At 35.1% G+C, this 14,311-nt stretch overlaps 1 protein-coding gene across 1 annotated transcript; it reads left to right on the plus strand.

The window, feature by feature from the left end:
* Nucleotides 1-1,127: 1,127 nt before the first annotated feature.
* LOC111810798 (protein HOMOLOG OF MAMMALIAN LYST-INTERACTING PROTEIN 5) lies at nt 1,128-9,946 on the plus strand. Its single transcript, XM_023697592.2, has 6 exons — nt 1,128-1,333; nt 1,410-1,510; nt 6,795-6,904; nt 7,620-7,695; nt 7,779-7,919; nt 9,057-9,946. Exons 1-6 carry the CDS (start codon nt 1,240-1,242, stop codon nt 9,810-9,812), a joined length of 1,278 nt encoding a protein of 425 aa, XP_023553360.2. The 5' UTR covers nt 1,128-1,239; the 3' UTR covers nt 9,813-9,946.
* The last annotated feature ends 4,365 nt before the right edge of the window (nt 9,947-14,311 follow it).

Genomic DNA, 14,311 nt, shown 5'->3' on the forward strand with positions numbered 1-14,311 from the left:
ATGTTGTTATTTTTATTTCTTGTTTAAAAATTGAACGTGCAAATCCATGGCTTCGTTTGAGAGACTTTTATTAAACTCTTCGTATATGTTATTAAAGACATGCTTGTAGTGACGATTATGGGCGTTACAATCGAGGCTTCTTACAAAATATTATTACTTATATATTACAACATCTAAAGTTGTTGAAACTATTTTTGTGAGGAAGACTACGCTGTAATATTAAATTTTTATTTTATAAATTATGTTGGCAGAATATTATATCATATTTTTGTCGGTGAAAATTATATTAATCTTTGTTTATCTTTAGAATTATGTTTATAAAATACTCCTGAAATTTTAAAAATATCATTAACATCCTTTTTATCTTTATAATAAAAATTCAAAAAAAATCTTGTTGTTAATATATGGATGAAAACTGTCTATCTACATGTCATATATTATCTCCAACTTTTTTAATATTATTTTTTAAAATTTTATAAGTATTTTTAAAACGTGATATTAACAATAAGAGTATTTTTGAACGTTTTAAAAAAATTAAAGATATTTTTGAAGTTTTTATTTTTAAAAAATAAAAGATATTTTAAAATAAAATATTAACCTTACAAAAGTTTGTTTGAAGTTATTTGAAAAGTATATTGTTGAAATTATGGGTTTAATGGTCTGTATTGGGTCAGGTTGGGGGATTTTTGAACTTATTTAAAAGTATATGGTTGAAATTATGAGTTACATGGTCTGGATTGGATCAGGTTGGAGGATTTTTTTTTTACCCAACCGAAATAATATAAAAAACATGACTAGCATCGAGAACTCGGGTATGTCTTTACACTGGCTCATACCATTCTGGCAAACCCATTAACAGGATTCTTAATATATTTTATATATTTTTATTTAACTTGGGTCAACTTGAAGGTTTTGTCCATGAACCCGAAACCGAACCGATTCAGATTCAGTTCGGGTTAAAAAAAAAATGAACTCAACTCTACCGAAATGCTAATTCAACCCAATCCAACCCTTATAGTTCGGGTTGGGTTGGGTTGGTCTGGATTGTCGGGTTGAATGTATTAAATTTTAGGATATTTTTTTGGACAGGTATAAAACTCAACAATATTTTTATTAATTTAAGTCATTTTGTTTTTTTGTTTAAGATTTGAAGTTTCCATTGCATTCGACTCTCCAAGTTTTCAACCAAAATTGTAAGATCACATTTGATCGTCTCAGATTCGGAGCTCCCAGTGGAAGATGGCGAGCGAGACCGAGCCGGCGAAGCTCCTTCTGCCCTACCTCCAGCGAGCGGACGAATTGCAGAAGCACGAACCTCTTGTCGCATATTACTGTAATTCTTAGCTTCAATTCTTCTTCTAGGCCCTAATTGTTTTGATCTTGATTGCTTGGGCGTTTTCCATGTTTAGGTCGATTATATGCTATGGAACGTGGGCTAAGGATTCCACAGGGCGAACGTACCAAGACCACAAATGCCCTCCTTGTTTCCCTCATGAATCAGCTCGAAAAGGTTTCGGATTTACTGCTTTTTGTTAATCCAATATTTGTTCAAGTTTGTGGATCATATGGATGGTTTGGTACTGAATTTTGGAAAGCTGACAAACTGGAACTACTGCTTATTATGGGTTTTTGTTTGAAAATTTGGTATATTATCTTACTGGAATAGTGGCAGCATGTTACCTAGAATCAGGGCCGATCGAAGCTACTTGGGGATTGGGAAAATATTTTGTTTTAGGCTGTCTTTCTAATCAAGTACTATGTGAATTTTATTTTTCATTATCTGATCATTTTTGAATTGATGTACATCTTTTTTCGATTTTACTTTTCAAAATTTTATCAATTCTATTAGGGTTACATCTAGTAACAAATTTATAGTAACAAATTTATTCGTTTGTATTCCTACATATCTAAATTGGATACAGAAATATAATTACAGACAAATAAAACGCAATGTATTTGGTATTTATCAACTGCAAACTGAGGGGAGATTTAAGATGGGGGGGAATTGGTGTATACTTATAGGAAGTTCACAGGCTCTTTAAGATGTTGCAGATTTTGGAATGAGCCTTCAGTTTTAAGATTAATCTATCAAAATGTTATGTTGTTGTGTGGTTGCTTGAAGTTTAATCCTTTTAATATCTTCGGTTCTTCATGGGCTGAGAGTTATTGGCCTCTGTCCTCTACCTTAGTCTACCTACCGGTGGCAATCCTGAGTTGGTATATTTTTGGAATTGATTTGGGAGAAATTTCTTAAAGCTCTAGGAATTGGAAAAAAATGTTTCATTTGTTCTCTCAAATATTCTGGTCTCTCACCTTTCCCTTCTTAGAATTCTAGCCAAATTTGCGCATTTCACTTTGAAGTAAATTAGATTGTTCTGGAGTGGCTTGTTTGAGCAGTTGATTTGGGGCCGATTTTTGGGCTCCTCTGTGGTTTCTCTTGTGCGTGATAGAAATTGTAGGTCCATGTTGGAGGAGGTTGTAATGGTCCCTCCCGGTAAGGATAAAGGGTTTTTATTCTATGCACACACACACACATATATATTTTGCAGTTTTGGAGCATATTTGGCTTGAAGACATAGTAGGATCTTCAGAGGTTGAACGGTCATGGAACGTTCTTTGAAAAAATATTAGGTTTAATACCTCCTTGTGGACATTGGCCAGGATAGTGTTGCCCATTCCACAACCTCCATGTCTTGGAGGGTTCTTCGAATAAGCATCTCCCATGAACCATTTTGGTCAACCACAAATCTACAACTGATGCATTCTTTGCACTGGATAAAGCAAACAGAAAGGTAAAATGATAGATTTTTTTTTTTTTTTTTTTTTTGTCCAATCCATAGGTCAGCCCGACAATGTTTGAGTTGACAATACAACACTAGGTTTCTATAGCACATTCCTTTGCCCAGTCTAAACATAGATTATACATAACTTGGGCTATCCAACGACTGACTCATAAACTCAGAAATGATAAATTCATGAGCCAAACATCCCCAAAGAAATTCTTTACCTAACATAGTGACTTTGGAGATTTAACATTGAAAAATGTGGCATTTGGAGTCTGGAGGATAGTTATTTTTGCAAAATTTGGCTCTACCAAGGGATTTTCATTGTTCATTGTTCATTTTTTTTTTTAAATTTAATTTTATTTATTTATATACAATGGTGAACCAAACTTTCATGGAGAGATAAATGAAGGAAAACAAGGGCATACAAAAATATAGCCTTGAGAAAAGGAAGCAAATCACACACACACACACACACACACACACACAAAAAGAAATCTCTAAGCTAGAGAGATAAGATCTAAAGGATAATTACTAAATAACTTTGGTTTGTAACTTCATAACTGAAGCTGAAAGAGAAAAATGGAATCTGAGAAGGTACCAAGCATCACTTGGAGGTCTCTCAATCTCTCTAAGGAAAACCTTTTTGGTCCCAGAGTTTGCAGGAATATTTGGTTCTTAGGTTTTAAAATGTACACTTCCAGTGTCTGAGTTTTGAAAAATAGGATTAAAAGGGGTATTTGGTGGTACTTTTTCCATCTACAAGTTTTTGAAATTCTTTTTAATGTAGTGTGGCATTTGAAATTTTTTTAAAAGATAAAACTCTCTCCTCTCTCTATTCTCATCCTCTCTCCAACCTCTCTCTTTCGTTCTTTTTCCTCTCTCCTTCCTCACTCTTTCAGTCAAATTAGTGGCATTGTCTTTGTGACGCTACCTATATGATCAAGGGGTCAAGCTCGAAGTACAAGGTGGCGGTGGAGGGTTGCGGGAGTCAATGAGGGTGAGGATTCCTAGGTGACGAATGCTAGGTTATTCTTCTTTTTTGAGTTTGATCTAAATTGATGAATTTAGACTTAGCTGGGATTTGATATCATTGCAGCCCACAGAGTTTAAGGCTAATGGATCACAAAAAATCAAGGGAAAACATGAAAAGTCGATTGTGCGACAAAGGGATGGAATACTGTAGATTTTGGACATGAACTATTGAGAAATAGAGTTGATCTTTGATGTGGAATAGACTCTGAGGGAGTTTAGCACTAGTGATCTCAAATTGTTGTCATTGATCTCGAGAAGTGGTAAAAAAATGGTTGGAAGGGACGGCTTCTCGTGGGGACCCCCTATTGTTAGGAGAAAGAATGGAAAGAGGGATAGGAGAAATAAAGGAGGGAGGGAGGATTAAGAGGAGAGAGAATGGAAAGAGAGAATGAGAGGAGAGAAATTATTTTATTTTTAATTTTAAATGCCACGCAAACAATAAAGATAATAAATAATTACTCCATTACCATTACTGTAGCAAATAGAAAAAGTATTGCTAGAGACCGTTTTAAACCTATTTATCAAAACTCACAGACTTCTTAAGCATATTCTTGAAAACTCAGATACCAAAATAGTACATTTTAAAAGGGCCAATGAATCTATTCCTGAAAACGCAAGGCAAAAGGTAATTTTCCAAAATTCTATTATTTCTCTTACCCCCAAAACCCCACAAAATTACACAAACCCGAACTCGCCATAAGTGCTCATCTCTCACGAAAGGGTTGGTGGAGAAAAAACTCATAGGTCGTCTCTCTACAACTTCGAGAACTGGCAAAGCAATAGCCAAACTCCTCAAAGAAACAACTCCAAATTGCTCCTTCAAAGTACCAACACCGAAGAATATGATTGAGATCTTCAATTGTTCTCTTCCAAACAATAGAACAAAAGGCTCTACCAAATTGGATACCTTACTTGAAATCCGATCCAAGGTGTTAACTCTTCTATTGAAAACCTGACACATAAAGAATTCAATCTTCTTGGGAATTTTCACCTTCCACACAAAGAAAAAAAAAAAAAAACGAAACTCTCGATGAGTGGTGACCAACCAAACATCGAAAGGAGGTGTACAAAAAGTGCCTTTGGATGAGTTGGGACTTAAAGACAAACATTCTTCCTCTCATCGGTAAAGCGAAACTCTCCAATCAAAGATAAAAGAGCTAGAACATTCGAGGTTCAATGAAAGGGCAGAATCCAAATGAAAGAGAAAGAAATTCCTTAAGGAGGACAACGGGGAAACATGGAGCAGAGAGTTCTATCCACTGACCACTTATCCTCCCTAAAGTGAGTATCTCTCTCATCCCTTATTGAATAGTGAGTAAATTGAGAAAGAACATGGAGCTAAGTAGAAATATATTTCCACGACTTTTCAATATTTTGAACAGGTAATAATTTTTAGGTTTTGACGTTCGCTGGAAGGCAAGGTTCTATTTTTTAGCCTTGAAAGTTACGCCTTCATTGAACCATGGCCTTCACCTCATAGAAGATGGTTATGTCTCTATGAAAAGGCTCTAAGGCGTCCACCCCTCATGTAATGATTAGAAAAATGATATTAATTTGTTTCATTCTTCAAGAAATATAAAAGTTTAAGTTGTGACAATTTGAACTATTACTACTTTTAGTGTGACTTTAAGAATATTGAATGACAAAAATGTGTAGTATAAGTTGATTCTATTAATGATAATAGTAGTGATGTTAAAGATATCATTTAGAATTTTTGTTCAAGTGGCAATTGAGAGGGGTATTTTCCTTTTCTTCTTTTCTATTTTTATGTTATGTTAGTGGTACTTAGGCATGCCATTTTAGAATTTGTAAAATGTTTTCCAATAATTTTGAGGCTTACACTTCATACTGCCTTGAACTTATGCCTCTCCTCTTCGAGGGGAAAAGTCTCAAGGTATTCATGATGGAACAGCCATAACCATGTAGCCAACAAGGCTGTGTTGCTTGCCCTTATGTTACTTATACCTGAGCAGCTAACCTTCCAAGGTTCAACCGCTTAGACCCCGCCTCCCACCTCACAAGATGAGATCCTTTCCATTCATCAATCTCCTCCCATAAGAAATATCTCATAAGCTTCTCAAAGACCTTACTAACTGCACTAAGAACTCTAACCAGGGACATAAAATAGATTGGGATGCCACTTAGGACCAACTGATTAGAATAAGCCAACCATTTTCGTGAAGAAACTTTTCTTCCAAGATTCAAGCCTTTTTCGAACTTTTTGATAGGACGATGTTGGTTGGCTTTGGCAATGCTACTACTTTCTTGCTTGATTATTGGATTGACAATGACATCCTTCCAAAAGACTACCCTGGGCTTTTCTCCCTACAATCTCAGAAAGAGATTGTCATCAGGAATCCCTTCTCTCACTATCACTATTCAAAATTTTCTTTTAGAAGGAACCACTCGGTTTTTAAGATTCTTGAATGGGCTTCTCTCCCAGTTTGCTCTCTAACTTCTTCTTTGGCTCTCTTCTGGATAATTGGACTTGGACTTGGACTTGGATGATGGAGATCTTTTCTTGTAACTCCCTATTTGATTATCTTCATTAATAAAAAGAACGCCGAACCTACCCTATACACTAAGTTATTTGACAATCCAAACATCCCAAGAAAGTCGAGTTCTTTCTTTGGGAGCTTTCTCATGAGACTATTAATACTCATGATAAGCTTGCAAGGCCTCCAGACTATATGTCCCTTCTATCTCCTAAAATGTAAGTTCTCTTAGTGCCATTTGGAAGAGCTGTGTTGTAATCTTCTTTGGCTTACGGCTTCATTTTCCTCCTGGTATATAATTTCATTTATACAATGAAATTACTCTCTCATTAAAGAAAAAAAAAACATACGACCTTTGATTAGAACATGGAGAAATATGAACCCTGCTTGAGTTCATTCATCACATTTTTACCTCATTGGTAACTTTATGCCTTTGGTTGGTAATATGTGCTTACTAATCAATCCATCTATCGTTTTTCAGGATAAGAAGTCACTCAGCCTTGGGCCTGATGATAGTTTGCATCTAGAGGGGTTTGCATTGAGTGTCTTTGCAAAGGCAGACAAACAAGATCATGCTGGACGAGCGGATTTGTATGTCAATGAATCAATGATCTTCCTTCATATAGAAAAATATTTCAATTCCTGTACTTTTAGTTAGTTACAAAGATTCATGGTTATCTTGCTTGACTTGGAATATTGCTTTTAAAAACTATGTTTGAATTAGATTGGATGACTTCTAGTGCTCAATTTTATAAGTTATTGTTCACATTGGAATCATTATTCACAAAGAAAGCTACTTCGTTTATTCTAAAAAATACAAGTTATCTAGAACACACTAAAGAAAAGAAGAATATGGTTAAAAATGAAATAAAATGAAAATAAACTAAGAATAAGAATAAGGAAAAAAAAAAAAAAATCAATTGTCGGAACATATTTTTACTTACAAAAATCAAGTCTTGTAGTTTCTTAATTCGAAGCAGCTAAGTTTGTTTTCAAATTGTATTGAAGTCTGTTTCAGTATGGTTGTTGATTGAGCTTAACCATCGTTCTTATTTGTCACTTCCTTTAATGGATATATAAGATAAGATGCATAGTTAGATCATAACTTGAAGTTTTATCTTTGTTGAAGTGTCAAAAGATGTCATTAATGTGATTTGGATACTTGTAGGCTGTATGGTTTCACTCATTTAAGTTATGGCATCCTTTTTTCATTATATTTGTGTGCTTCAAACATTATTTGAGTAAGGATAGAGAAATCATATATTTTGTTTCTGAGTTTCTAATTTCTTTAAGATTTTATTCACAGGAACACTGCAAAAACATTTTATGCTGCAAGCATTTTCTTCGAGATTATTTCCCAGTTTGGTCCACTTCAACCAGACGTGAGTTTCTTTCCTGATTGACATTGTTTTAGTCTTCTGAATCAGATCCTTGCTTAATCTTTTAAAAAAAATTCTATTCATAGCTGGAGCAAAAACGGAAATACGCCATCTGGAAAGCAGCAGATATCAGGAAGGCTTTGAAAGAGGGAAGGAAGCCACAGCCTGGTCCACCTTCTGGTGATGAAGATCTGTCTGTTCCTTCAAGTACACCTACCAGTGCAAATGTATGGTTTGCTGCCTAATTCTAGTTTAACTCTTGTACTACCTACTAAAAATGTGAGATCTCACCTCGGTTGGGGAGGAAAACGAAACATCCTTTATAAGGGTGTGGAAACCTCTCCCTAGCCGATGCTTTTTAAAAACCTTGAAGGGAAGTCTGAAAGAGAAATCCCAAAGAGGACAATATCTGCTAATGGTGGGCTAGGGTCGTTACAAATGGTATCAGAGCTAGACACGGGGTAATGTGCCAGCGAGGAGCTGAGCCCCGAAGGGGGGTGGACATGAGGCGATGTGCCAGCAAGGATGCTGGGTCCCAAAGGGGGTGGATTTTGTGGGGGTCCCACATCGACTGGAGAAAGGAAGAGTGTCAGCGAGGACGCTCGTCCCTAAAGGAGGGTGGATTGTGAGATCCCACATCGGTTGGGGAGGAGAACGAAACACCTTTTATAAGGGTGTGAAAACCTCTCCCTAGCAGAGACGCACTTTAAAAACCTTGAGAGGAAGTCCGAAAGGGAAAGTCCAAAGAAGACAATATCTTCTAGCGGTGGGCTAGGTGTTGTTACAAATGGTATCAGAGCTAGACATCGGGCGATGTGCCAGCGAGGAAGCTAAGCCCCGAAGGGGGTGGACATGAGGCGATATGACAGCAAGGATGCGGGGCCCGAAAGGGGGTGGATTTGGTGGGGGTCCCACATCGATGGGAGAACGGAACGAGTGCCAGCGAGGACGCTAGGCCTCGAAGAGGGGTGGATTGTGAGATCCCACATTGGTTGGGGAGGAGAACGAAACACTTTATAAGGGTGTGGAAACCTATCTCTAGCAGACGCGTTTTAAAAACCTTGAGGAGAAGTTCGAAAGGGAAAGCTCAAAGAGGACAATATCTGCTAGCAGTGGGCTAGGGTCGTTACAAAAAACTCTATTGATGCTTAATGTCTATAATTAATAAACAACAGACCACACAAACAGATAGTAATATTATTTCTTAGCACACCAAAAGAAAGGAATATTATTTCTTAGTTTAGTTTTTCTCATTCTGGATTGTCCTTTATTAGTTTTGAGCTGAAGTATCTTACATGTGTAAAACAACTATCAAGGAGGTTTTGAGGCTGCTTAGGTATTTACTACGATGTTCGTTTTTATAGGATGCAAGACCAGGGGAGCCTCAAGTCTCGAGAACTCGATCACAATCGGATTCCTTACCCCAGGTTTATGATAAGGTTAATGATGATCATTCAAATGTCCCACAAAGTCCTCAGGTTTATGACAACATGAACAACCACACTTCTTTAAACACGTCTCCGCCTGCTCGATTCCATAATGACGTCGACAATCAGCACCCTTCAAATATTCCATCATACCCTGCAGCTGGTTATCCATCCCATGAGTTTCATCTACCTCCTCCGAGGAATGAACCAGACAGTTCCTCTTACTCTCAGCCATACCACCACATCCAATCCTACTCAGAGCATCAACAGCCTTTGCCTCATAATTATGTATCTAATGAAACCTCCCCAAATTACTCATATTCCCATTTCCAATCTTATCCAAGTTTCTCGGAAAGTAGCCTCCCAACCGCCCCTTCTCACCATCCGACCTATTACCAAGGATCCGATGCTTCATACTCTTCTCACGTGACTCCTCCTGCCAGCTACCCATCAGCTTCCCAATATCATTCAAACGGAAGAGAGGGGACGGCCTCAGAACCTCAACCTACAGCAGCTCCAGCCAAGTCATATCATTATGACAGCAACTACCAGCCACCTCCTGAGAAAATTGCTGAGGCACACAAGGCTGCGAGGTTTGCAGTAGGGGCTCTGGCATTTGATGATGTTTCAGTTGCAGTAGAACACTTGAAAAAATCACTGGAATTGTTGACTAACCCTTCAGCCGGTCTGTGATATTCTGCTTTTCTGCTCGACCGACTAATGTGTGGATTTCTTCTGCTATCATACCAGGTTTGATATGTAAATTTTAATACATTTGTGCCCAAGAAAATAGATTGATCGTAAATGTTATTGATAAAGTTTCATTATGTTTGTTTCTATAATTCCTTCTGAGGTATCTGTTACTCGTATAGTTGAAGCAATATTCATTTAAGAATGTCCAACTCTATGTTGGTGGTTGAATATGAGTTTAGATTGCATGAAGAACTAAATGATAGAAACTGAAATTCCTGGGATCTGTGTATAGTAATTGGGTTTATGTTTTATAGAAGTTAGAATATAGGGTTTGGTAATCATACACTATTTCTAGAAGTTTTGAGTATTAAAGGGTTTGAGTTTAGGAGTTGAGTTTAGGAGTTAGGGGTCAGGTTTTTAGGGTTTATGGAACCGACCGATGAGAAACACGCTACCTGAGGCAAAATCTCGTAATTTTTTTGATCATCAATGTAGCTCGTACACCATTTGTTGGCAAGGATCATAGTTGAGAAATGCTCATTGTGCCCAGATTCATTGTGTTGTCTTCGTGATCTCGATTACAATCGTCGTTGTTGCGTTGTTTAGTCTATTGTGTTCTACATCACCGACTGTCTTGTATATGGATCAGGGATAGTAAATGTCTTCTACTTCAACCAGAATTCGATTGTGTTCTACATCTTTTTATCATAGTTACTATTTGGGAGAGCGTTGTTGGTTTACACAATGCTGCAAAAAGAATAGTGCATGACAAGGTATTGGACACAAAGTGTTGGATGTAAGGTATTGGACACAAATTTTTAATCTCCTTTCTCACATATTTCAATATCTAATATATTAAGATATAATATTTTATCTAGATCGTATTAGATATTAAATTTCAAATATATAATATATTTTTCTTTTTTATATTTAATATATTATTTAATATTTAAACCCTTCAAATTAAATACATTTTTTACTTTTTCTATTTAATATTTAATGTATCTAATATATTCAATATTAATTTGGACCCTTAAGAATAAATATATTTTTCTTTTAATTTTTTTAATATATTAAATTTTATTTTGAATTCTTCCCATTAAATATATTTTATATTAATATATTATTAAGTATTAGTTAAAATTTCGAGCAACTAAATGGATGATTTCAGTTACTATAAGCTAGAAAAAAAACTATAGACTTACTCGTTATAAGCTCCAATGATACAATTTTAATTGATCAATTTTTATGCAATAGGACAAGTTGTATTCATGGATATAATCATTATAAATAAGTTGATCGTTCATGATTACACTTGAGTCAAAAGTTAATTTTAACCTTACAATTAATTTTAACCTTACAATTATATCTTACAAAGCCTCTTTCAGGCTAGTGAGAGTGGGTCCCACTTTTCAGCCTCGAAATCAATATTCAAAAGAACTACTCATCAATTGAAAAATATTTCATGTTTGGTGTATTTTTATATAGCTCGAGTGGCTAGTTGTGAATATTCGATTGCTAATCATGAGAAAAATGTTATAGCTACTATTTTATTTGTCTTGTTGAACGTGATCGTGTTTAAAAGCTAAACTCGAGGACATGAGAATGTAATCTTAATCATTTTCAGTATTTTGAACTGTCCACAGTATAAGGTTGGGAATAACGATTTCAACGACTTTTCAATCACTCAAATCAGAGCTAAAACGAAGAAATTACAGTCGAGACAACATATCTGACGTGATGATATGACAGCTAAATCAAAATGATTGACAAATCAAAGTATGACATTTATAATTTCAGAAGAATAAATAAAATTATTTATACCTCATATAAATTTGAATCTAACAGTTATTTACCTCAATTTCATTATTACTATATTACATTATTATATTATTATATTTTGAAATAGTTGTGATTACTTACATAATTTTTATTATTATTATATTATTACATTTATAATAAATTTTAAAATTTTAACTTAATCGTACTCACATTACTCTTTATTATTATGTATATAATAAATTTTGAATTTGTCATTTGAGCGTTACATCCGTTTTTATTATTTTTATATTATATTATTATTATATTATTATATTTTTTTAAAAAAAATATTAATTTCTATCTCTAGTCACTTTTCTTCTCTATTTAAACTCATCTGCCCCATATTTTTTACACCCAACTTTCATAATTCATCATCTTTAATTTTCTAAAGCTCCATTGTTGCTCTCTCAAAGCTTCCAATTTTATTTATTTTCATTTTATCATTGAGATAGATTTTTTTATTGTATTGTGAGGAAATAGTTGTGAGTACTCCGAATTGTAAATCTACTCTTTGAAAGAGTTGTGGTGTGTTACTACCAAATTCAAATACTTGTACTGGTTTTATCCTGCACCGTGGAAAGGATTGAGTTTGCTCTTGAACTCGTAAAAAGAGCAGTGTAGCGGTTTGGCTCTGATCCGTGGAAAGAGTCGAGAAAGTTGTTTATTCAAATTTCCAAGAAGCGCTTGGAGAGTGGAGTAGGTCGAGTTTGACCGAACCACTATAAAACTACAGTGTCATATTTTCTAACTCTTTCCTATTTAATTTCAAAATTATTATTGTGATTTATTGCATATTCTAGTTGATTATTGTTTTGATTTGAATTATTTTGTTCCAATAATTATCATCTTCTACTTATTGGTACGAAGTTTCATAATTAGAAAAATTAATCATGTTTAACTATTTTTATCGTTAAAACTCTATTCACCCCCTCTAGGGTTGCCATACGATCCAACATAGATAACTCAAAATTAAGTAAGAATAGAAGAGTTGGGCCAAGAACTATGAGTTAAAGACTTAAACCTAGACGTTGTGCTCGAAAAGTATAAGTTATGGAATTAACCTACTAAATGGTATCAATTGTGTATGAAAGTTTAATGGATGACTTTATACTATTTATTAAGGACGTATGATCAAAATACCCCTATAGTGTCCTTAAGATATTTCATAGCCTAAATGGACCGAGATGACTTAAATATTTATACCAGACCTATTTTTAAGGTTATGAATGACTATGGTCTAGGTTCTAAGACCCGAACTAAACCTCGCAACCTATTATTCATGGATGAACCTATCTAGCCGTACTTGGTTCTAAACTCTAGAAAGATTATCTTGATACCTTTGGATCCATGCCACACTTCGTCAATCATGAACCATCCTTACTGACTGGATTTCACCCAAGAATTATGGAAAACGATTCTTAAATAGGCTCTCATAAGTTGTAGGTCCCACGTCTAGGAGTGGAGCTAACCTTCGCAACCGAACATGCATCTAACAAACTTAATATGACCGGTGGCTCATTGTATCTTATAAGGCTTTGAAAGCCTAGGAATGACCTTAACATCATATACATGTAGCCTAAGCAAACTAGCTAATCTAGCATATACTCGTCTTACACAATAGAATAATTGGTGGGTCACAATCTCTCTAATTGTAGTCTAACCATCACAACTCGTATATTCTTTGAATAATAATGCATATAATTAGATATTAGCTAACTTTTAACTTAAATATTCTCCATCAAGTCAATCCTAAAGATATAGTCGCATAAAGGATCTGAAATGGCTACTTACAGTACTTGAGATATTTGGAGTTTCGATTTTTCTCTTCTTCAAGCTTAAATTTGCCCGAGGTCCTCAATTAGACCCCAATTTGACTAAAAAAGAAGAATACTAATGAAAATGGCTCGAAAATTAGACATCGAGAGGCTGAAATATCAAGAACATGGTAAAAAAGACTAACCATTGACCATGGTCAGTGTCTTCCTCACTCGTGTGCTACCCTTTCAAAAGTTTCCAATTTTCGGCTGAAATTCGTAATTTGATTCAACTTAGTTCCTTCAGATCTAAGAATTCAATAGAACAATTTTCATGAACTATTGAAACTTCAAATTGACATCCTTATCTAGAACTCCGACGAGCCTCCACCAAATGTTTAAGGCATTTCGTCCCTTGATATCTTCTTGAGAAATCTTCTCCACCTACAACCATCCTTCGCCTCGAGCTCTTCATTAATCGAATGAGTCCTCCTTCCAAAATTTATTTTTCCTTTTTCACACCCAATTCGACCCTATATCTTTTATGTTTAGAGCATGACTCTGATACTATGTTAGACGAACACGACTCTCCACAATGGTATGATATTGTCCACTTCGAGCATAAGCTCTCATGACTTTGATTTCGGCTTCCCAAAAGGCCTCATATCAATGAAGAGAGTATTTTTTGATTAAAAACTCATGATCATTCTCTAAATTAGAGGACGTGGGACTTTCATCCTCCCCTAATAAAACAAAATATATTTAAGTTGTTGCATTAACTTTAGAATGCCCAAATTTTCATTTTTGTTTTGGTCAAATATCAATTCAATGTGTCTCTTCACATACGACAAAAACAACCCTATTTCCCTAAATATTTTGAAAAGAACCATTTTTCAATTTTTTTTCTTTTAAATTACAATTTTC

The sequence above is a fragment of the Cucurbita pepo genome, chromosome 14 (assembly GCF_057944985.1).
Source record: "Cucurbita pepo subsp. pepo isolate OVF chromosome 14, ASM5794498v1, whole genome shotgun sequence".
In the NCBI taxonomy this organism is placed as follows: Eukaryota; Viridiplantae; Streptophyta; class Magnoliopsida; order Cucurbitales; family Cucurbitaceae; genus Cucurbita; species Cucurbita pepo.

What these genes read in the sequence shown, in the direction of transcription:
- LOC111810798 (XM_023697592.2), top strand. Translation starts at nt 1,240, where the DNA reads ATGGCGAGCGAGACCGAGCCGGCGAAGCTCCTTCTGCCCTACCTCCAG. An exon ending in ACCTCTTGTCGCATATTACT is followed by an intron (nt 1,334 to 1,409) that starts GTAATTCTTAGC and finishes TTCCATGTTTAG; the next exon opens with GTCGATTATATGCTATGGAA. An exon ending in TTGGTCCACTTCAACCAGAC is followed by an intron (nt 7,696 to 7,778) that starts GTGAGTTTCTTT and finishes TTCTATTCATAG; the next exon opens with CTGGAGCAAAAACGGAAATA.